We start from the raw sequence: 24,817 nt of genomic DNA on the forward strand, positions 1-24,817 counted from the left end.
CTACCTGGCTGGTATGAAAATGAACCACGGGAAAAGCATCCTCCATTCGCTATTTAAGTGCATAGATTGCATGTTTTTTTTCGAGACAGGTGCATGATAATGGTCCATTCTAAATCAAAACAAATTTCACACACATATTATTTAGTACACGTATGTGGACACCCTTTCAAATGAATGGATTCGGCTATTTCAGCCACACCCGTTGGTGACAGGTGTATAAAATCAAGCACAGAGCCATGCAATCTCCATAGAAAACATTGGCAGTAGAATGGCCTTACTAAAGAGCTCAGTGACTTTCAACGTGGTACTGTCATAGGATGCCACCTTTCCAACAAGTAAGTTTGTCAAATTTCTGCCCTGCTAGAGCTGCCCCGGTAAACTGTAAGTGCTGTTATTGTGAAGTGGAAACGTCTAGGAGCAACAATGACTCAGCCATGAAGTGGTAGGCCACACAAGCTCACAGAACGGGACCGCTGAGTGCTGAAGCGCATAGCGCATAAAAATTGTCTGTCCTCGGTTGCAACACTCACTACAGAGTTCCAAACTGCTTCTGGAAGCAACGTCAGCACAAGAACTGTTCGTCGGGAACTTCATGAAATGGGTTTCCATGGCCGAGCAGCCACACACAAGCCTAAGATTACCATGCGCAATGCCAATAGTCGGCTGGAGTGGTGTAAAGCTCGCCGCCATTGGACTCTGGAGCAGTGGAAACGCATTCTCTGGATTGATGAATCACACTTCACCATCTGGCAGTCCGACGTACGAATCTGGGTTTTTGCGGATGCCAGGAGAACGCTACCTGCCCCAATGCATAGTGCCAACTGTAAAGTTTGGTGGAGGAGGAATAATGGTATCGGGGCTGTTTTTCATGGTTCGGGCTAGGCCCCTTAGTTCCAGTGAAAGGAAATCTTAATGCTATAGCACAGAGCTCTGACCTCAACCCCATCAAACACCTTTGGGATTAATTGGAAAGCTACTGCGAGGCCTAGTCGCCCAACAGCAGTGCCCGACCTCACTAATGCTCTTGTAGCTGAATGGAAGCAAGTCCTCGCAGCAATGTTCCAACATCTAGCCTTCCAAGAAGAGTGGAGGCTGTTATAGCAGCAAAGGGGGGAGCAACTCTATATTAATACCCATGATTTTGCAATGAGGTGTTCGACGAGCAGGTGTCCACATACTTTTGGTAATGTAGTATATATGTAAAGACAAGATTAAATCAAGAATAGTCTGATGGGTGACAATATTAACCTATCACTTGTGAATGATATATTATCACTTGTGATTGATGCCCAGTTTGTGTGCAGTAAGGCAAGAAACAGCACATGCCTTTTTATTTGGCGACTTTTTCAAATCATAGTCGCACACCCATGTAGCCTAGCACATAGGCCTGTATGTTTTGATAAGGTTTGTATCACAATTAAAGTGGCCAAATAACTTCTTAAAATTAAGCACATTTAATCCGCTTTGCAACGGGTATAAAGCCTAACTGGCATACATACGCAGCGCGTGTGTTTCCAGTTTGGGAAAGATAAATTTCACCATAAAAATGCACCTTTATAATAAAAGCATTACATGCATAATCACATTTGCGGTCACTTTTGAGAATGGTTTTTTCCCGCTAATTGATTGCATTTTGCATTGCTGCACTTATAATGTGAAGAAATAGCCTAATAGTTTATCAACATTTTAAGTTAAATGCTCTGATCTGTTACATCAGCCTCATTGCTTTTAAAAGTTTTTTTGATGCTAGTGGTTGTATTAAGTTGGGATATATCGCATTGCACAACTGTCCCAGACTATATTTGGAATATTTATTTCTCGCACAGAATAGAATAGGTCAATATTTGTACTATGGGGAATCGTAGATTGACATAGGCTAGTGCTTTTGTTGTTCGTTAGGCCTACTCATCTTGTTAGCTGTCAAACAGTAGATTTGGACAGTTCTTCCAACATCTTCAATATGCGGCTCGGAATTCGATAAGGATACGTGCAGTTGTGTCCCCGATGTGTCGGTCTTCACTTGTAGCCTGTGAGAAGGACCCGAGATTCTGTAAGAAGGACCCGATCACGTGACGGCATTGGCTAATAAGAATTGAGATATCTGAGAGAGCCATGTGAGTGAGAGGTGCTTCGGAGCACGCAGCCGGGAGAAGGGAATTATAATTATTATATTCAGCCCAAGAGCATGTGCGCACTCCCATAATCGTTTGGTAGAAAATATCCTTTCTATTTTATTCAGCTTTGTTCAATTGTATTCTTCATACTATAATATACAAATAATTCCACAATTCTAAGCAAGTCTTGTCTGCTAAATGAACTAGTGTAGCCCACAGCCATATGACATAGCCAGATCAGGGCCTAACATAAGGACAACTCAGAGTATGCTATTCTGTTCTTTTGAAATAAACTACATTTTTCCTCATATCATGTTTCTTTAGACCTGTCTAAAATAAATAATGGTTTTATTGTGCTAGTGTAGGCTATATAACATGGATTTATTAGACTTTTTTAAATGTAGATGTTCCAAACGTCTGCATCAGTAGTTTGTAGGCTAAGCGTGGAAGCCAGGAGATGCTAAATGTGTTTATGTTAATTATGGTCAATTACCGTGAGACCGGCAGTTATTTGCTTGACAATCACTGTCTGACAAAATGTCATGACTGCCACAGCCCTATCCCCTACCAGCCCTCACTCACCTGCTTCTCTCCATCCGCTCTTCCTGCACATCTATTCCTCCATCAGTTTTAAAAATATAATTTAGCCTTGATGGCGAGCGGGGATGGAGACCCTGCTCAGTCTTCTGTTACATTTGTACATTTGATACATTGGAGCAGTGCGCAGAGTGAGCAACATTAATACATTGTATATAATTTCATCCCTGATATAACCAAGAGCACAGGCCAGTCTGAGTATAGGCTTTGCAAGTTCGCTGTCATGCAGCAGTGCCAGAAAAACAGCTTTGCTACAGGCATGCTTGCAGCTTTATAGCAAAGAAAACGTTTTTATATAATTTCACAAACCATGTAGCGGGCCATTTTAAACCTAATCCCGGCCCCCTAATTATTGGTTTGATAACAAACAACGTTGTTCAGTCATGTTACCTAGCTAGTAAACAACCTGGTAACTATGCAAATTTGATTGGCACAGGAAGAAAGGATAAGAGTCTGCTACTCATGAGATGCTTCAAAGGTAGGATTCATATAGGCCTAACTATATCAAAAATCTTTCTGTTTCTGGTGCTCCTTACATTCTGTTTGGTGCTTAACCTTTTTAAAGTTGGGAGCAGTGTGTGTTTGGGAGAGAGGTGTGTATATGTTTATGAGAGAGAGGCAGACACAGAGAGAGTGTGTGAGGGAGGGAGAGTGTCTGTGTGTTAACTGAAGAGTAGAAGGTTTCATGCAGTGTTTTCCCCTTACTGCCACAATGACATTCAGATCATTATGCATGTATATTCCTTCCTCCCAGTCCTCCAGCCAAATCACAGGTTGCCTTTGCAAATATGAGCAAATTAGCCCTTCTATGCAGTATTCTATTATACAGTGAACAGTGTGAAGTTTAAATTCAATATGTGTTGTGTTGAGTAAAAGTGTGAATATCAGAGACAGGTTTTTTTTGTAGCACATAACGTTTAGAAAACGGGAACAAGCGTCAGGCGGATGGGGCGAACAGGACGCTAGTCCACAGAAGTTTTCCCCTGTGGTATCGCAATACTACTCGGTATTGTGATACTTGGCCTGGTATTGTTAGTAAAATGTTGGTATCGTGACAACACTAATGTGGACGGGTGTCAAAGTGAAGTGTATCGTTAAGGTTAACTCAAGGTATAATTACATGTTAGGGAAGGCAGTCACAGGGGCACACAGTTCCCATGTAGCCCCCATGTAACCCCCATGTAACATGATCTGAGGCGCTATTGTTGAAAAGATGAAAAGGAATCCTACTTAAGACGTTTTGGCTCTCAATTCAATGTAACGGTGGGGTGTTTGGATGGATTTAAATGTCAGATGTTATGTTTTTAATTGGATAATGAAATGTTGAATGTAGTGTGATGTGGTTAATAAATTAAAATGAAGTGTAATTTTAGAAAGTAATATCTGTGATTCTCATGTGATCTTTCTCCCTCCACCTTTAACTCCCCCACCCCTTCTATCTTCTCAATCGCTGTTTCTGTCACCATCTCTCTTTCTCTTTCTTTCTCTTCCCCCCGTCTCAGATCATTGTGCTGTGGAACTGTGACAAGCCTCTCCCTGCTAAGCACCGCTGGCCTGCCACCTCCGTGCCCGTCATTGTCATCGAGGGAGAAAACAAGGTGAGCCTGCCTCGCACGCATGTCCTTTCAAGAGCTGGGCCGCCATTTTGGTTTCTCTACGCTCTCAAATAAAATGCCTTCATTTTGGCTTCACTGCGCCCTCAAGCCTTGTTCAGTGCCATCATTTTGGCGTATCTATGCTTTGATCATTTGACAACTTGACCACAGAGTTTCTGAACCCAGAAGCCCAACATCGCAATACTTCCGGGAACGCTTCGCGAAGCAGAGTCGACAAACCAGAGCGGGGTTTGGGAAATCATTGAGAGAAGTGAAAAATTCTTCCTTAGTTTATTTTCTCGTTTTCTAAAGGCACAACCTAGATTCAAGCCAATGTCTTAAGTAGCTGAACATGTTATTACTCCAACCTCGTGAAATTGACAAACTGACACGTTTTCATTTTTGTCAGAAACAACTTTATATTTTGATTTGACGGCCTGTAAATGTGCAGTTCGGCGCGACAACCCTTAGACCCAATGATGTGTTTCTACGCATGAGCTTAGCTAGCTAACGTCGCCATGACATCGCCTTCAAGTGTGATCAGGGATTTCTATTGGAGAAGCAGTTTCTAGGCATCTTCAGACTGTACTGTCTTTGACTTAACCTTATGACTTTGGTGCTGCATAACGCTGTCATATGCATGACATAGCAGATGTCATAAGCTGACAGCTTACTTTGCAATTCCATGCCACAGACCATTGTTTAGGTGAAGTAAGTTGTCAAGGAAATAACCTCTAACAGTCTTTTATGACATTATCTTGACAACGCTTTGTAGTCTGTCAGTGTTCCGTAGGGGGTTCGACTAAAGCGTCTTGGCCTCTATGCCCTCATCGTGAGAGGTCAAAGTTGACACAGGAAGTGTGATCTGAGTCAGTAGTTTGAGAGGCTGAAGTTGAGAGCCAGTAGCACTGCCTCACTCACTCTAACACCACAACAACTTTTGTTGAGCTGTCAATCAACCCAAGTGGTTTCTTTCACTCGTCAGTCACAACGGAGTGGGTAGGGTTTTGGTTTCTCTCCACGTCCCTGAGTGGTTTTTTTACGCTGTCAATAACAGAGGGAGCGTTGTTTTGGGCTGTGGGTCGGCGACAACGGCTGGATTTGAGTACCAGCCGGGTCTGTGGTTTGTTGTGCTTGCGGCTGGCTCGTTGTTTACTGCGGCGGACCCAGCCAAACAGGGCGAGGCTCTCTGAGCCACCAGCTTGGAGGTTGGTAGTGGGGGCACAGAAGGAGAGGAGAGCTATTCCTGGTCTCACTGGGCTGGCATGGTGGCCATGCAGGCACTGCTTTACGACTCTAAAGCTTAACACTAGAACCGCTAAATCAGTCATTTTGACTGCATGATTTTAATTGTTTTATTACTCAGCCAATTTTTTATGTCATGCCCCCCTCCGTCCTTGACTTTTCCTAAATAAGTCTATATAACACTGTCGTTGTTAGAATCTTTTTATATATATATATAATATATTTTTTTTTTTGGGGGGGTAGATCAGCTTTAATATTTCAGATAGATTTTAACTTCCATCAATGTAATTGTCTGCATCACTTTCAATCCCCCATGTTTTTTTTCTCACAAATATATATATATAGACATACATACATACATACATACATACATACATATATACAGTTGAAGTCGGACGTTTACGTACACCTTAGTCAAATACATTTAAACTCTGTTTTTCACAATTCCTGACATTTAATCCTAGTAAAATGTCCCTGTCTTAGGTCAGTTAGGATCACCACTTTATTTTAAGAATGTGAAATGTAAGAATAATAGTAGAGAGATTTATTTTAGCTTTTATTTCTTTCATCACATTCCCAGTGGGTCAGAAGTTTACATACACTCAATTAGTATTTGGTAGCATTGCCTTTAAATTGTTTAACTTGGGTCAAACGTGTCGGGTAGCCTTCCACAAGCTTCCCACAATAAAGTTGGGTGAATGTTGGCCCATTCCTCCTGACAGAGCTTGTGTAACTGAGTCAGGTTTGTAGGCCTCCTTGCTCGCACACGCTTTTTCAGTTCTGCCCACACATTTTCTATAGGATTGAGGTCAGGGCTTTGTGATGGCCACTCCAATACCTTGACTTTGTTGTCCTTAAGCCATTTTGCCACAACTTTGGAAGTATGCTTGGGGTCATTGTCCATTTGGAAGACCCATTTGCGACCAAGCTTTAACTTCCTGACTGATGTCTTGAGATGTTGCTTCAATATATCCACATAATTTTCCTTCCTCATGATGCCATCTATTTTGTGAAGTGCACTAGTCCCTCCTGCAGCAAAGCATCCCCACAGCATGATGCTGCCACCCCTGTGCGTCACGGTTGGGATGGTGTTCTTCGGCTTGCAAGCGTTCCCCTTTTTCCTCCAAACATAACGATTGTCATTATGGCCAAACAGTTCTGTTTTTGTTTCATCAGACCAGAGGACATTTCTCCAAAAAGTAAGATCTTTGTCCCCATGTGCAGTTGCAAACCGTAGTCTGGCTTTTTTATGGCGGTTTTGGAGCAGTGGCTTCTTCCTTGCTGAGCGGCCTTTCAGGTTATGTTGATATAGGACTCGTTTTACTGTGGATTTAGATACTTTTGTACCTGTTTCCTCCAGCATCTTCACAAGGTCCTTTGCTGTTGTTCTGGGACTGAGTTGCACTTTTTGCACCAAAGTACGTTCATCTCTTGGAGACAGAACACGTCTCCTTCCTGAGCGGTATGACGGCTGCGTAGTCCCATGGTGTTTATACTTGCATACTATTGTTTGTACAGATGAATGTGGTACCTTCAGGCGTTTTGGAAATTGCTCCCAAGGATGAACCAGACTTGTGGAGGGCTAAAATTATTTTTCTGAGGTCTTGACTGATTTCTTTTGATTTTCCCATGATGTCAAGCAAAGAGGCACTGAGTTTGAAGGTAGGCCTTGAAATACATCCACAGGTACACCTCCAATTGACTCAAATGATGTCAATTAGCTTATCAGAAGTTTCTAAAGCCATGACATAATTTTCTGGAATTTTCCAAGCTGTTTAAAGGCACAGTCAACTTAGTGTATGTAAATTTATGACCCACTGGAATTGTGATACAGTGAATTATAAGTGGAATAATCTGTCTGTAAACAATTTTGTCATGCACAAAGTAGATGTCCTAACCGACTTGCCAAAACTATAGTTTGTTAACAAGAAATTTGTGGAGTGGTTGAAAAACTAGTTTTAATGACTCCAACCTAAGTGTATGTAAACTTCCGACTTCAACTGTATATATATATATATATACAGTGGGGGGAAAAAAGTATTTAGTCAGCCACCAATTGTGCAAGTTCTCCTACTTAAAAAGATGAGAGAGGCCTGTAATTTTCATCATAGGTACACGTCAACTATGACAGACAAATTGAGAAAAAAAGATCCAGAAAATCACATTGTAGGATTTTTAATGAATTTATTAGCAAATTATGGTGGAAAATAAGTATTTGGTCACCTACAAACAAGCAAGATTTCTGGCTCTCACAGACCTGTAACTTCTTCTTTAAGAGGCTCCTCTGTCCTCCTCTCGTTACCTGTATTAATGGCACCTGTTTGAACTTGTTATCAGTATAAAAGACACCTGTCCACAACCTCAAACAGTCACACTCCAAACTCCAGTATGGCCAAGACCAAAGAGCTGTCAAAGGACACCAGAAACAAAATTGTAGACCTGCACCAGGCTGGGAAGACTGAATCTGCAATAGGTAAGCAGCTTGGTTTGAAGAAATCAACTATGGGAGCAATTATTTGGAACTGGAATGGTCCTCTGTAGCTCAGCTGGTAGAGCACGGCGCTTGTAACGCCAAGGTAGTGGGTTCGATCCCCGGGACCACCCATACACAAAAAAAATGTATGCACGCATGACTGTAAGTCGCTTTGGATAAAAGCGTCTGCTAAATGGCATATTAATTAATATTAATACAAGACCACTGATAATCTCCCTCGATCTGGGGCTCCATGCAAGATCTTACCCCGTGGGGTCAAAATGATCACAAGAACGGTGAGCAAAAATCCCAGAACCACACGGGGGGACCTAGTGAATGACCTGCAGAGAGCTGGGACCAAAGTAACAAAGCCTACCATCAGTAACACACTACGCCGCCAGGGACTCAAATCCTGCAGTGCCAGACGTGTCCCCCTGCTTAAGCCAGTACATGTCCAGGCCCGTCTGAAGTTTGCTAGAGTGCATTTGGATGATCCAGAAGAGGATTGGGAGAATGTCATATGGTCAGATGAAACCAAAATATAACTTTTTGGTAAAAACTAAACTCGCCGTGTTTGGAGGACAATGCTGAGTTGCATCCAAAGAACACCATACCTACTGTGAAGCATGGGGGTGGAAACATCATGCTTTGGGGCTGTTTTTCTGCAAAGGGACCAGGACGACTGATCCGTGTAAAGAAAAGAATGAATAGGGCCATGTATCGTGAGATTTTGAGTGAAAACCTCCCATCAGCAAGGGCATTGAAGATTAAACGTGGCTGGGTCTTTCAGCATGACAATGATCCCAAACACACCGCCCTGGCAACGAAGGAGTGGCTTCGTAAGAAGCATTTCAAGGTCCTGGAGTGGCCTAGCCAGTCTCCAGATCTCAACCCCATAGAAAATCTTTGGAGGGAGTTGAAAGTCCGTGTTGCCCAGCGACAGCCCCAAAACATCACTGCTCTAGAGGAGATCTGCATGGAGGAATGGGCCAAAATACCAGCAACAGTGTGTGAAAACCTTGTGAAGACTTACAGAAAACATTTGACCTGTGTCATTGCCAACAAAGGGTATATAACAAAGTATTGAGAAACTTTTGTTATTGACCAAATACTTATTTTCCACCATAATTTGCAAATAAATTCATTAAAAATCCTACAATGTGATTTTCTGGAAAAAAAATCTAATTTTGTCTGTCATAGTTGACGTGTACCTATGATGAAAATTACAGGCCTCATCTTTTTAAGTGGGAGAACTTGCACAATTGGTGGCTGACTAAATACTTTTTTCCCCCACTGTATATAGATATAGATACACACATACATATACATACATCCATACACACACACACACACACATCCTTTTTAAAATTATATTTCCCTTCATTACTTTCCAACCCCACCACCCCTTCCCCAATTGGGGTAAACTAGTGAACAACAATGCTTGGCCTCTACTTCCAGCCCATACATACTATATACATTTTATGGACACAGTCAAATTCTACAATAATTATATTTTGTTTGTTTTTACTCCTGAACTTCCTCTGATCATTTTCATGATGTCCATCTGGTTTGCTTCTATATGCCATATTTGTCTAACTGTGCTCTTTCACAAAAGCTCTCAACCTATAACCTATATACATATTATGAACACAGTATGCTTTACATTAGTTATCTTGTTGTTATTAGTCCCATCCTTCAGCTCCATTCAACACCTCCCATCTATCTCTTAACACCATCCATATTGGATTTCTATTTGCCATATAATTTTCAACTGTAATGTTTTACAAAAGTTCTGAACCTTTCTATTCTCATTGTTTCAACAGATCGTAAATTGAATATAAATATTTTTGCTAAAAGTATTATTATATTATTGATCGATTGACTATGACTTTTTAGATCACCCAGTAGTGCTATCTGCAGGGTTAGCTTCAGGTAAATATTGCAATCCTTTAGCCATTCCTGGACCTGTGTCCAAAAACAAGCTACAAATGGACAGTGCCAAAACAAATGATCTAATGATTCTGTCTCTTCGCAGCAAAATCTGCAGAACTGGGAATATTGTATCCCCCATATAAATAACGTTCTATTGGTAGCAAGAATTTTATATAATTTAAATTGAAAAATTCTAAGTTTTGAATCCGGCGTCGTTTTGCGTATCAATTCATAAACACTATGCCAACTATTTTGCAAACACTTCCCAACTATTTTGCAATTGTTGTTAGAATCTTAATATCACAAACAGAACTGGAGTTATAACCAGTTTTAGGAGGGAATTTTTGGAATGGTTTTCCCAGTTGCCCCTCCTTCTCCCAACAGTAGGGCCTAATCCGTTTCTTCTCCCGACAGTGGAAAGTGCAGTGCCCAGCTGATAATCACCCGGATAATTGCCTCGAAACAGAACCTAAACTATATCGAAACTAATTTCACACATATAACAACAGCTGAAATAAATTAAGTAAAGTATGATGGGGAGAATGGGTGAGTTGATGAGCGAGGGGAAGCGAAAGAGGCATAATTATGTAATCACCAATTGTGAATGAAGAACAGGGCGGGCCATTCTATTGTATTGATCCATTCTAATTATAATCTTAAAATGGTATGTACCCTATATCAGTCCACCGAATCAAAGCAGTCTTAACAGTCTACTCTGGCCTACTTGGAGTAGGCTACACAGCGAGAGTGTGCATAATTGTATATGCTGAATGGATTTCAATATCTGGGAAAAGATCCACATCCGGCAGCAGGTGAGTGAGTGTCGGAAAATGTGGTTTTGAGGCTTGTGGAACCTTACGTTGGCAAAGGGAGAAATGTCACCATGGACAATTTCTTCACTTCATTGGCGAACAAGTTGTGTCAGTGTGTCAAGCAAGTGAAAGTTACGACGATTTGTGTCAACTGTTGGGACAAGGGGTAACAGCTAAATGAAATCCAACTGATGCCATTGCGTGAAGACACACACCATGTAGCACAAGCTGACAATAATTGACTATTTTTGATTTATTTTGTGCTGATTGTCACTATCAAGGCCACTTGGCGCTTATAATGATGTTTAGGCTACTGAGCTGTTACCGTGTTCCAACACTTATGCTTTCTGTTTTATAGTTGTAACAAAGGCATTCCACCCAAAACTTTGATTTGAACACTTTTTTTGTGTTTTTAGTGGGTTTTAGTTTTTACATAGCTTACAGTAACAAACTATTTAAAATGCTGTTGTTATTTTAAATAAATAAAACAATCGTATTCTGCTATCCAAGGTCTTCATAAACAACCAAATTATTATGAAATGTATTAATTACACTGTTAGAATGTTGCAGTCAGAATGACTGCTCATTAGCTTGAAGCGGGAGTCCCTCAAGACCCAGCGGTTCTAGTGTTAAGCACCCGCGAGCCACCCAACAGTGTTATTGTGGTGTACACAACACATTTTGTTGGCTCTCAGTGTCTCTTTCTCTTCTTTCTTTACCCTCTCTCGCTATACGGCACTGTTTTTCTCTCTCTGCCTTTCCTATTTCCCCTCTTTCTCTCTTTCTCTCTTCCTCTCTCTCTCTCTGAGGAATGCTGGAAGATGATTCCTCCTCTAAGAGCTCACATTCCTAGTGCGTACAAGCCCCCCCCCCACACACACACACACACACACGCACCAGTGGAGGCTCCTCAGAGGAGGAAGGGGAGGTCCATCCTCCTCAGTGAATTTAATAAAAAATAGAAATTGTAAAACATTAAAAAAGTTATCCTTTTTAGATAAAACTATACTAAATATAATCACGTCACCAAATCATTGATTAAAACACACTATGTTGCAAAGACAGTAGCCTCTGACACACACACACTATACTTTATATAAGCAGCAGCTTTTCGAAAGAACATGGATTCTTGGAATGACCCGACCTTCAGAGCGGAGTGTGTCTCCAGAGAAAAGGTTACAAGGAAGTGGGCGGCTGTTATATGGAACGTTTGAAAGGAGGGGGGGGGGGGTGAAGTGTCTGTGTGTACCGTGCATGTGTGTGGTTCTGTGGCTAAATGTGAGTGCGTGAGGCTGTGTGTACGTGTGGGAGGTGTTTGATTTCTAGTGAATATACATGATACATACACTTAAGTGTGTGTTTATCCACCCTTGGCTTTCAGCTCAGTCAGTAAATGTATGCATGTACTGTATACATATCCACATATCATTAAGACAGCATTTGACCTACCTAGTGTGGCCCTCCACCCACCCACCGACCCTAGCTACCCGTACTATACTAAGTATACATATATTTGTTACAATATTTAAAGCTGTCATACAGTATATTATAGAAATTGAAAATGCAGGTTTGTCACAATCAGGAAAGGGAAAATTGCCATGTGTAAGATGACTACTTGTGCTAGTGTGTTTGTAGGGTTTCACAATATTCAAGCAAATATTCTCAATCCAATCTATTCTATAGGTGAGGTTTCCACCATAATATTACCATATTCATAACTGGTCACGAAAGGAGAGTAGAAGACTAAAGGAACCAATTCATTCATGTCTATTGGGACAAATCTATCCAGTGCTTTATGTATTGCCATCCCACCCTTGTGCTGTGCTGTTGTAATATATTCTGAACAAAAATATAAATGCAACATGTAAAGTATTGGTGTTTCATGAGCTGAAGTAAAATTTCTCAGAAGCGTATGTCTCTCAAATTCTGTGCACAAATTGGTTTACATCCCTGTTAGTGAGCATTTCTCCTTTACCAAGATAATCCATCCACCTGACAGGTGTGGCATATCAAGAAGCTGATTAAACAGCATGATCATTACACAGGTGCACCTTGTGCTGGGGACAATAAAAGGCCACTCTAAAATGTGCAGTTTTGTCACACAACACAATGCCACAGATGTCTAAAGTTTTTTGTTCAGTATATAATAATATATGCCATTTAGCGACATTTTACGTACGGGTGGTCCCGGGAATTGAACCCTCTATCTTGGCGTTGCAACTGCCTTGCGCAACCAACTGAGCTACAGAGGACAGTGTGCTGACCCTGTGTGCTCTCTGTCTCCCTATTCAGGTGATGAGCAGTCGCTTCCTGCCCTACGAGACCATTGTCACCGATGCCGTGCTCAGCCTGGATGAGGACACTGTGCTCTCAACCACAGAGGTTAGTGTTCCTCCACACATCACTATGGATACTGCCTACTACTATGTCGGAATGGGGACTACTTTCTCTCTAGAGCTCTGGTGCTCTCCCCTGCTTTTCTAACGTCCCCTCACTCCACCTCATGCTGTTTGTTGTTGTTGTGGCCACTCTCTCTCCCCATGTAGCTCCCCAGTCTTTCCCCCTTCCCCCCTTCTTCTCTCTCATTTTCTCCTTCTCTCTCCTTACATTTTACATTTTAGTCATTTAGCAGACGCTCTTATCCAGAGCGACTTACAGTTAGTGAGTGCATATATTTTCATACTCTCCTTCTGTCTCTGTATCATTCCCCTATCTCTCTTACAATCTCTCAACCCTCTTTCTCTTTCTCTCTCTCTTGCTACCCTCCCTCCCTCCCGCCCTGTCAGTGTAGTGGCACACCAGGCTGCTGTAGCCTCAGCTCTGCTGATGTGGGATAATGATGATGTCACTGTTGGCATGACTCCAGGGCCCTCAGTGCTTTGTGTGGTGCTGTGTCAGCACAGGGACCAGTGGTGTAGTGCTACTTTTTTAGGTGCGGGAGCGCATATTCTTTTTAATGACGTCATAATTTCCTCAATCAAAGTTTGTACCGACAGATGTAGCCAATTGAATAATTTATCATTATAGAATATGCATAAAATGCATAATCCAATTGCAATGTCTGCCTATGGCCACACATATTGTCTAAAGAACATTTTCTATTTTTAAAACCCTCAAACACCAAGTTAGGCATTTCAAAATAGGCCATCACTGTTAGTTGTGAATGATAATTCTTCACGTTTTACCAGTGAAACGTTCAAACTGCATCTCCATGCCAATCATTTGATTGATCTCAATCCGTTTCATTGGAATATGCATTTATATCTTCTTGAATTACTGTTTCGTGAGCGAATTAGAGCAGATGATGTTAACAAACTATTAGCCTGCCTTGTAGGCTACAGTGCCTTCAGAAAGTATTCACACCTCTTGACGTTTTCCACATTTTGTTTTTACAAAGTGAGATTAAAATGGATTAAATTGTATTTTTTTTAATCAACGATCTACACAAAATACTTTTTTTTAATGGAACATAAAACCCTAATATGTTTTGATTTAGATAAGTATTCAACCCCTTGAGTCAATACATGTTAGAATCACCTTTGGCAGCGATTACAGCTGTGAGTCTTGCTGGGTAAGTCTCTAAGAGCTTTGCAAATCTGGATTGTAGAATATTTGCCCATTCTTTTTTAAATTCTTCAAGCTCTGTCAAGTTGGTTGTTGATCATTGCTAGAGAGCCATTTTTTCAAGACTCGCCATAGATTTTCAAGCTGATTTATGTCAAAACTGTAATTAGGCTACTCAGGAACATTCAGTGTCGTCTTGGTAAGTAACGCCAGTGTATATTTGGCCTTGCGTTTTAGGTTATTGTCCTGCTGAAAGGTGAATTTGTTTCCCAGTGTCTGTTGGAAAGCAGACTGAACCAGGTTTTCCTCTAGGATTTTGCCTGTGCTTAGCTCTATTCCGTTTATTTCTATCCTAAAAAACTGCCTAGTCCTTGCCGATGACAAGCATAACCATAACATGATGCAGCCACTACCATGCTTGAAAATATGAAGAGTGGTACTCGGTGGTGTTGGATTTGCCCCAAACATAATGCTTTGTAGTCAGGACAAAAAGTTCATTTCTTTGCTACATTTTACTTTCACAATTACTTTTGTGCCTTATTGAACATTTTGGAATGTTTTTATTCTGTACAGGCTTCCTCCTTTTCACTCTGTCATTTAGGTTAGTGTTGTGGAGTAACTACAATGTCTCCTATCACAGCCATTTAACTCTGTAACTGGTTTTAAAATCACCATTCGCCTCATGATGAAATCCTAAAGCGGTTTCCTTCCTCCTGTATCTTTGTAGTGACTGGGTGTAGTGCTACACCATCCAAAGTGTAATTAATAATTTCATCATGCTCAAAAGGATATTCAATGTCTGCTTTTTTTAAAATTTTACTAATCTACCATTAGGTGCCGTTCTTTGCGAGGCATTGGGAAAACCTCTCTGGTTGTTGAATCTGTGCTTGAAATTCATTGCTTGACTGGGGGACCTTACAGATAATTGTATGTGTGGGGTACAGAGATGGGGTAGTCATAAAAAAAATGTTGAACACCATTATTGCACACCGAGTTAGTCCATGCAACTTATTATTTGACTTGTTAAGCAAATGTTTACTCCTGAACTTATTTAGGCTTGCCATAACAAAGGGGTTGAATACTTATTGACTGAAGACATTTCAGATTTTCATGTTTTATTAATTAATTCTAAGAACATTATTCCACTTTGACATTATGGGGTATTGTGTGTAGATCATTGACACAATCAAAATTGAATCAATTTTAAATTCAGGCTGTGTAACAACAAAATGTGGAAAAAGTCAAGGGTTTTGAATATTTTCTGAAGGCAGTATATTTTGTTTTCAATCAAACCATATGAGATTTGCCAGCGATAATTTTTTTGGGACTATTCAGCTTCAGCTAATCCTAAAATCTCCTTAGAAATTAGGTGTTTTTGGTGTAACGTTATAGTCCTACTATGCTATGGTATTATATTTGGTTCTGTTATGTAAAATGCAAATTAATCATTGATCTTGCGAGACATTGATTTAGCTTTGATCTAACTTTACTAAACAAGCACCATTGTGAGAAGTGATAATCTTCTATTTGTTACAATAATAATAAGTGATGAGTAGCACTATTACAGTGAGGGAAAAAAGTATTTGATCCCCTGCTGATTTTGTACGTTTGCCCACTGACAAAGAAATGGTCAGTCTATAATTTTAATGGTAGGTTTATTTGAACAGTGAGAGACAGAATAACAACAAAAAAATCCAGAAAAACGCATGGCAAAAATGTTATAAATTGATTTGCATTTTAATGAGGGAAATAAGTATTTGACCCCCTCTCAATCAGAAAGATTTCTGGTTCCCAGGTGTCTTTTATACAGGTAACGAGCTAAAATTAGGAGCACACTCTTAAAGGGAGTGCTCCTAATCTCAGCTTGTTACCTGTATAAAAACACACCTGTCCACAGAAGCAATCAATCAGATTCCAAACTCTCCACCATGGCCAAGACCAAAGAGCTCTCCAAGGATGTCAGGGACTAGATTGTAGACCTACACAAGGCTGGAATGGGTTACAAGACCATCGCCAAGCAGCTTGGTGAGAAGGTGACAACAGTTGGTGCGATTATTCGCAAATGGAAGAAACACAAAATAACTGTCAATCTCCCTCAGCCTGGGGCTCCATGCAAGATCTCACCTCGTGATCATGATCATGAGAACGGTGAGGAATCAGCCCAGAATTACACGGGAGGATCTTGTCAATGATCTCAAGGCAGCTGGGACCATAGTCACCAAGAAAACAATTGGTAACACACTACGCCGTGAAGAACTGAAATCCTGCAGCGCCCGCAAGGTCCCCCTGCTCAAGAAAGCACATATACAGGGCTGTCTGAAGTTTGCCAATGAACATCTGAATGATTCAGTGGAGAACTGGGTGAAAGTGTTGTGGTCAGATGAGACCAAAATCGAGGTCTTTGGCATCAACTCAACTCGCCGTGTTTGGAGGAGGAATGCTGCCTATGACCCCAAGAACACCATCCCCACCGTCAAACATGGAGGTGGAAACATTATGCTTTGGGGGTGTTTTTCTGCTTAGGGGACAGGACAACTTCACCGCATCAAAGGGACGATGGACAGGGCCATGTACCGTCAAATCTTGGGTGAGAACCTCCTTCCCTCAGCCAGGGCATTGAAAATGGGTCGTGGATGTGTATTCCAGCATGACAATGACCCAAAACACACGGCCAAGGCAACAAAGGAGTGGCTCAAGAAGAAGCACATTAAGGTCCTGGAGTGGCCTAGCCAGTCTCCAGACCTTAATCCCATAGAAAATCTGTGGAGGGAGCTGAAGGTTCGAGTTGCCAAACGTAACCCTTGAAATCTTAATGACTTGGAGAAGATCTGCAAAGAGGAATGGAACAAAATCCCTCCTGAGATGTGTGCAAACCTGGTGGCTAACTACAAGAAATGTCTGACCTCTGTGATTGCCAACAAGGGTATTGCCACCAAGTACCAAGTCATGTTTTGCAGAGGGGTCAAATACTTATTTCCCTCATTAAAATGCTAATCAATTTATAACATTTTTGACATGCGTTTTCTGGATTTTTTTGTTGTTATTCTGTCTCTCACTGTTCGAATAAACGTACCATTAAAATGATAGACAGATCATGTCTTTGTCAGTGGGCAAACGTACAAAATCAGCAGGGGATGAAATACTTTTTTCCCTCACTGTAGGTGTAGGCAACAGATTTTGATGATATGTCATTTTAAGCGATTGGAGTGACCTTCGTGGTGCTGAAAGGACAGTGCCAGGATTGCGCAATGATATTTCAGCTCATGAAACATGGGACTAGCACTTTACATGTTGCGTTTATATTTTTGTTTAGTGTAATTTATTACATTTTCCAGAAATAGCTCGGTTTATTCTCAAATTGAAAAAAGTGAGGGAGCGCCACTCCTCCGTGCTCCAGGCAGCACTACACGCCTGACAGGGACCGAGCCTGGCTGGCTGGCCCTGTGAGAGTACAGAAATGGGGAGAAAGAGAGTGAAAGTATAGTGCGCTCCAAACCTACCTCTCTCACTGCCTCGCTGTGTGTCACTGTTGTCCCACATACAACTTTCTCTTCCTCCCTCTCTTAAATAGTACTTAGCGATCCCTCTTTCTCATTTTGCCCTCTTTATCTCTAGCAATTTATCTTACTCTTTCTCCATCCCTCCCACTCCTTACACTTTTCTCATGTTCACGCTTTCTCTCCATTTCTTGCTCTCCCCATCTCTCTTTCTCTACGTCTCTCTCTGTCTAATTGGCATCTTTAATCACGCCGTGATCCCCTGCATATTGAGGAAACCACCATTGTGGCTGTTTAAGAAGTGTTTAATTTCTGCTTCCTGGGGTGGCTTTTCTCTTCATTCCTCGAGCTGAGTCAGGCACACAGTTTGGCATAACACCATGAGAACACAGATGTTGCCGAGATGAAGTTTTGAGTGGGAGCCCATAAATGCTGTTTTTGTGGCGACCCTGTGGCTGTTATTACACACTCTTAATTCAGTCTCTGGTGGAGGCACTGACTGTGTCCCAAATGGCACCCTATTCCCTACATAGTGCACTACTTTTGACCACTTTTGACTACTTTTTCCCCTATGAGCCCTGGTCAAAAGTAGTGTGCTATATTGGGAGTAAGGTGTCATTTGGCACGCAGGCTCTGTTTGTCTGACTGCTGCCGGAACCAGCCTGACCCCGTCTGTTTTCTCTAATTATTTGTTTAAATGCTTTGATCAACCAGCGAGATGTCAGCCGACTGCAGAGGGCTTTTGAAAACACGTTTGTATAATACGTTTGTGTGATGAGGCATTCGAGAGAGGGCGCGTGTGTGTATCTGTCTATGCCTCTACGCATGGAGAGTGTGCATTCATTGAGTGTATAAATGTGTGTTAAAGGGATACTTCGGGATTTTTGCAATGAGGCCCTTTATCTACTTCCCCAGAGTCGGATGAACTCGTGGATACCATTTGTATGTCTCTGCTTGCAGTTTGAAGGAAGTTGCTAACTAGCGCTAGTGCAATTGCTAACTAGCATTAGCGCAATTACTGGAAGTCCATGGTATCTACTAGCGCTTTGTCTTCCTCCTCAGGTGGACTTTGCCTTCACGGTGTGGCAGAGCTTCCCAGAGAGGTTGGTGGGCTACCCGGCCCGGAGCCACTTCTGGGACAGCAACAAGGAGCGCTGGGGCTACACTTCCAAGTGGACCAACGACTACTCCATGGTGCTGACCGGAGCTGCCATCTACCACAGGTACAGTAGGCTACAGTACAAGCTCCAGGGTGAAGTTTCCCCTAGGTACAGATCTAGGATCAGCTTCCCCTCCCCCCAAAATGTAAAACTGACCCAAGATCAGTGTATAGGTGCAACTTCACCATATTCAACAGTACAACACTACCAGCAGTGCTTGACTTGGACTGAAATAGGTGCCGGTACTTATTTTGGGTGCCGGTACTGTTTATATTTAGGTGCAGGGGCTTCACAATACTTTTGAGCTAATATTCTGTAACAGGTTTAGGAACTCAAGCAGTAGAGAATTTGAGTTGCCAGTACTCTGTTCCGGTGAGCTCCTGCCCAAGTCAAGCACTGACTACCAGTGGAGGCTGGTAGATTAAGAAATCGGAGGACGGGCTCATTGTAATGGCTGGAATGGAAAGGTATCAAACACAATTGAAAGTGACATCAACCTCCACTGAACACTACTGTAGGAAGTAGCCTGAGGCCACATACAGTACATCAGTCATGTTGAGTGGTGCATCGTGGATCCTGTCCCAACCCTCATTACATTGTCTTTTTCATACAGTTGTTCAACAAAGACTCAATTCAGCACTGTCTATAAAACTGATATTGAACTGCTTGATTAGTTTTGATTAACTCAATCGATCCAAACTCTAATCTCGAATGCTTCCCAGAGCTTTCCAAACACCTCCAAATCACCCTCTCAACTCTTCTTCTTCTCCCTCTCCAGATATTACCACTTTCTGTTCACTAACTTATTCTTCCTCCTCAGATATTACCACTTCCTGTACACCAACTTCCTGCCTGCCAGCCTGAAGGGCATGGTGGACCAGTTGGCTAACTGTGAGGACATCCTCATGAACTTCCTGGTGTCAGCAGTCACCAAGCTGCCGCCCATCAAGGTCACCCAGAAGAAGCAGTACAAAGAGACCATGATGGGACAGGTATGTATTATAACACATTATAAACTGGGTAGTTTGGATGCTGATTGGCTGAAACAGCATTTCAACCATGTGTATATCTGACAATATACCACGAGTATGACGCAAAAATACTAGTTTACTGTTTTATTTATGTTTATAACCAGTTTATAATAGCAATACGGCACCTCAGGGGTTTGTGGTATATGGCCAATATACCACGGCTAAGGGCTGCATCTGGGCACTCTGCTTCTCGTTGTGTGTAAGAACAGCCCTTAGCCGTGGTATATTTAAGCAAGAAGGCCCGAGGGGGTGTGGTATATGTTCTTGGGCACAACGCAACGCACAGTGCTTGGATACAGCCCTTAGCCGTGGTATATTGGCCATATACCACACCCCTCGTGTGTTATTGCTTAATTATAAACTGGGTGGTTCGAGCCCTTAATGCTGATTGGCAGACAGCCGTGGTACAGTGGCTTGCGAAAGTATTCACCCCCCTTGGCATTTTCCCTATTTTGTTGCCTTACAACCTGGAATTAAAATGGATGTTTGGGGGGGGTTTGTATCTTTTTATTTACACAACATGCCTACCACTTTGAAGTTGCAATTTTTTTTAAATTGTGAATCAAACAAGAAATAAGACCAAAAAAAAAAGAACTTGAGCGTGCATAACTATTCACCCCCCCAAAGTCAATACTTTGTAGAGCCACCTTTTGCAGAAATTACTGCTGCAAGTCTCTTGGGGTATGTTTCTATAAGCTTGGCACATCTAGCCACTGGGATTTTTGCACATTCTTCAAGGCGAAACTGCTCCAGCTCCTCACAAGTTGGATGGGTTCCGCTGGTGTACAGCAATCTTTAAGTCATACCACAGATTCCCAATTGGATTGAGGTCTGGGCTTTGACTAGGCCATTCCAAGACATTTAAATGTTTCCCCTTAAACCACTCAAGTGTTGCTTTAGCAGTATGCTTAGGGTCATTGTCCTGCTGGAAGGTGAACCTCCGTCCCAGTCTCAAATCTCTGGAAGACTGAAACAGGTTTCCCTCAAGAATTTCCCTGTACTTAGTGCCATCCATCATTCCTTAAATTCTGACCAGTTTCCCAGTCCCTGCCGATGAAAAACATGGTGGTGTTCTCGGGGTGATGAGAGGTTGTTGGGTTTGCGCCAGACATAGCGTTTTCCTTGATGGCCAAAAAGCTCAATTTTAGTCTCATCTGACCAGAATACCTTCTTCCATATGTTTAGGGAGTCTCCCACATGCCTTTTGGCGAACACCAAATGTGTTTGCTTATATTTTTCTTTAAGCAATGGCTTTTTTCTGGCCACTCTTCAGTAAAGTCCAGCTCTGTGGAGTGTATGACTTAAAGTGGTCCTATGGACAGGTACTCCAATCTCCGCTGTGGAACTTTGCAGCTCCTTCAGGGTTATCTTTGGTCTGTTGCCTCTCTGATTAATGCCCTCCTTGCCTGGTCTGTGAGTTATGGTGGGCGGCCCTCTCTTGGCAGGTTTGTTGTGGTGCCATATTCTTTCCATTTTTTTATAATGGATTTAATGGTGCTCCGTGGGATGTTCAAAGTTTCTGATATTTTTTTATAACCCAACCTTGATCTGTACTTCTCCACAACTTTGTCCCTGACCTGTTTGGAGAGCTCCTTGGTCTTCATGGTGCCGTTTGATTGGTGGTGCCCCTTGCTTAGTGGTGTTGCAGACTTTGGGGCCTTTCAGAACAGGTGTATATATTCTGAGATCATGTGACAGATCATGTGACACTTAGATTGCACACAGGTGGACTTTATTTAACTAATTATGTGACTTCTGAAGGTGATTGGTTGCACCAGATCTTTTTAGGGGCTTCATAGCAAACGGGGTGAATACATATGCACGCACCACTTTTCCGTTATTTATTTTTTTGAATTTTTTGAAACAAGTTTTTATTTTATTTTTACTTCACCAATTTGGACTATTTTGTGTATGTCCGTTACATGAATTCCAAATAAAAATCAATTTAAATTACAGGTTGTAATGCAGCAAAATAGGAAAACTGCCAAGGGGGATGAATACTTTTGCAAGGCACTGTATGTCAGACCATATACCACGAGTATGAGACAACATTTATTTTTACTGCTCTAATTACGTTGGTAACCAGTTTATAATAGCAATAAGGCACCTCATGGGTTTGTTGTATATGGCCAATATACCACGGCTAAGGGCTGTATCCAGGCACTCCACGTTGTGTCGTGCTAAGAACAGCCCTTAGCTGTGGTATATTGGCCATATACCACACCCCCTCAGGCCTTATTGCTTATTTATACCATGGCGTTGTTGAATACTCGTTTCTGATTGGCTTGAAAGGCATTTTAGAGCGTGCATTATTTAAGTGATAATGCCCTTGAAGCCGGTGTTTGGAGGATATATTGGCACGTGTCACTTTTATACAACAGGTTACCAACATATTCAAATAATGATTTACATATTTTCATTAATAAACGTTATTTTGATGAATTTATTCATACTATTTCATCCTTCCACAAGATATAGTCCCGACACACATCTAGGGTGGCAACGTTCTTATCCCTTGCTTGCTAGCCAGCCAACTACGGCTAACTTAGTCACTTCAAAAAGTGCAGCCAGAATGACAGCAAAGTAGCAGCATTTGCATTTGTTTAAGCTGTTTTCTAGCGACATTTATTTGGATACATCCTTAACAATGAGCTAATGAGGCACGATTTCTTTGTATATATCCATAGAAATTATGCCAGTTCATTCATGATTTCGACTGGCTGAGAAACGCTACCTGTCTGTCTCGTCCCGACTCCCGACACGTTCATTACTATGGGACAGCTGGAGAACGAATTTGAATATTGAAACAATGTTGCAAATGTCAGAGAGATAGACCGCAAGGTTTATACAAATCTACGCTATTGAAAACTAAATGTTGGTCTAAAAGAAATGTGAGATAATATCTAGATGATTTTTATAGTGGAGATCAAGTTTATAAATTGCTTGGCTGGGCTGATAAGACCGTGAGATGGAACAGAGTAAATAGGCATTTTAACGTCATAGATTTAGCCGGTGGTAACTTGTAGAATAGACACCGGCTACAATGCGGTTTTAACCAGTCAGCATTCAGGATTAGACCCACCTCTTGTGTAATGCCCTATAATTCACGGCAGGGGTGCAACTTTGGATTTAGAAGTGGGGGGGGGACATAATAAATATAAATTAAAAGGTGGGTGGGGGGGGGATCTGCTTTAATATTGCAGATATATTATTATATATTATAGATTGTGGCTTCCATCAATGTAATTGTCTGCATCATTTCCAATCCCCCATATGTTTTGGGTAAATATATATTTTTCTTTATTATTTCCCCTAACCATCCCTCCCCTAATTGGAGTAAACTAATGGATAACAACACTTAGGCTTCTACTTCCAGCTTATACATACTATATAAACTACCGGTCAAAAGTTTTAGAACACCTACTCTTTCAAGGGATTTTCTTTATTTTTACTATTTTCTACATTGTAGAATAATAGTGAAGACATAACTATGAAAAAACACATATGGAATCATGTAGGAACCAAAAAAAGTGTTAAACAAATAAATATATTTTAAATTTGAGATTCTTCAAATAGCCACCCTTTGCCTTGATGACAGCTTTGCACACTCTTGGCATTCTCTCAACCAGCTTCATGAGGTAGTCACCTGGAATGCATTTCAATTAACAGGTGTGCCTTCTTAAAAGTTAATGTGTGGAATTTTTTCCCTTCTTAATGCGTTTGAGCCAATCAGTTGTGTTATGACAAGGTAGGGGGGCTACACAGAAGATAGCCCTATTTGGTAAAAGACCAAGTCCATATTATGGCAAGAACAGCTCAAATAAGTAAAGAGAAACGACAGTCCATCATTACTTTAAGACATGAAGGTCAGTCAATACAGAATATTTCAAGAACTTTGAAGTTTTTTAAAGTGCAGTCGCAAAAACCATCAAGCGCATTGATGAAACTGGCTCTTATGAGGACCGCCACAGGAATGGAAGACCCAGAGTTACCTCTGATGCAAAGGATAAGTTCATTAGAGTTACCAGCCTCAGAAATTGCAGCCCAAATAAATGCTTTGCAGAGTTCAAGTCAGACACATCTCAACATCAACTGTTCAGAGGGGACTGTTTGAATCAGGCCTTCATGGTCGAATTGCTGCAAAGAAACCACTACTAAAGGACACCAATAAGAAGACGACACTTGCTTGGACCAAGAAACACGAGCAATGGACATTAGACCGGTGGAAATCTGTCCTTCAGTCTGGGGTCCAAATTGGAGATTTTTGGTTCCAACCGCCGTGTCTTTGTGAGACGCGGTGTGGGTGAACGGATGATCTCCACATGTGTATTACCCACCGTAAAGCATGGAAGAGGAGGTATTATGGTGTGGGGGTGCTTTTCTGGTGACACTGCCTGTGATTTATTTAGAATTCAAGGCACACTTAACGAGCATGGCTACCACAGCATTCTGCAGTGATACGCCATCCCATCTGGTTTGGGCTTAGTGGGACTATCATTTGTTTTTCAACAGGACAATGACCCAACACACCTCCAGGCTGTGTATGTGCTATTTTACCAAGAAGGAGAGTGATGGAGTGCTGCATCAGATGACCTGGCCTCCACAATGCCCCGACCTCAACCAAATTGAGATGGTTTGGGATGAGTCGGACCGCAGAGTAAAGGAAAAGCAGCCAACAAGTGCTCAGCATATGTGGGAACTCCTTCAAGACTGTTGGAAAAGCATTCCAGGTGAAGCTGGTTGAGAGTGTGCAAAGCTGTCATCAAGGCAAAGGGTGGCTATTTGAAGATTTGTTTA

At 41.7% G+C, this 24,817-nt stretch overlaps 1 protein-coding gene across 1 annotated transcript in view; it reads left to right on the forward strand.

The window, feature by feature from the left end:
- Nucleotides 1–24,817, forward strand: part of ext1b (exostosin glycosyltransferase 1b) — a 108,761-nt gene that overhangs the window by 79,210 nt on the left and 4,734 nt on the right. The window contains exons 7-10 of the mRNA XM_041902991.2: nucleotides 4,214–4,309; nucleotides 13,061–13,150; nucleotides 18,892–19,052; nucleotides 19,810–19,981. Of these exons, the coding sequence (XP_041758925.1) occupies nucleotides 4,214–4,309; nucleotides 13,061–13,150; nucleotides 18,892–19,052; nucleotides 19,810–19,981 (519 nt within the window). The remainder of the gene's footprint in view (nucleotides 1–4,213; nucleotides 4,310–13,060; nucleotides 13,151–18,891; nucleotides 19,053–19,809; nucleotides 19,982–24,817) is intronic.

Source organism: Coregonus clupeaformis, chromosome 17, assembly GCF_020615455.1.
Source record: "Coregonus clupeaformis isolate EN_2021a chromosome 17, ASM2061545v1, whole genome shotgun sequence".
In the NCBI taxonomy this organism is placed as follows: Eukaryota; Metazoa; Chordata; class Actinopteri; order Salmoniformes; family Salmonidae; genus Coregonus; species Coregonus clupeaformis.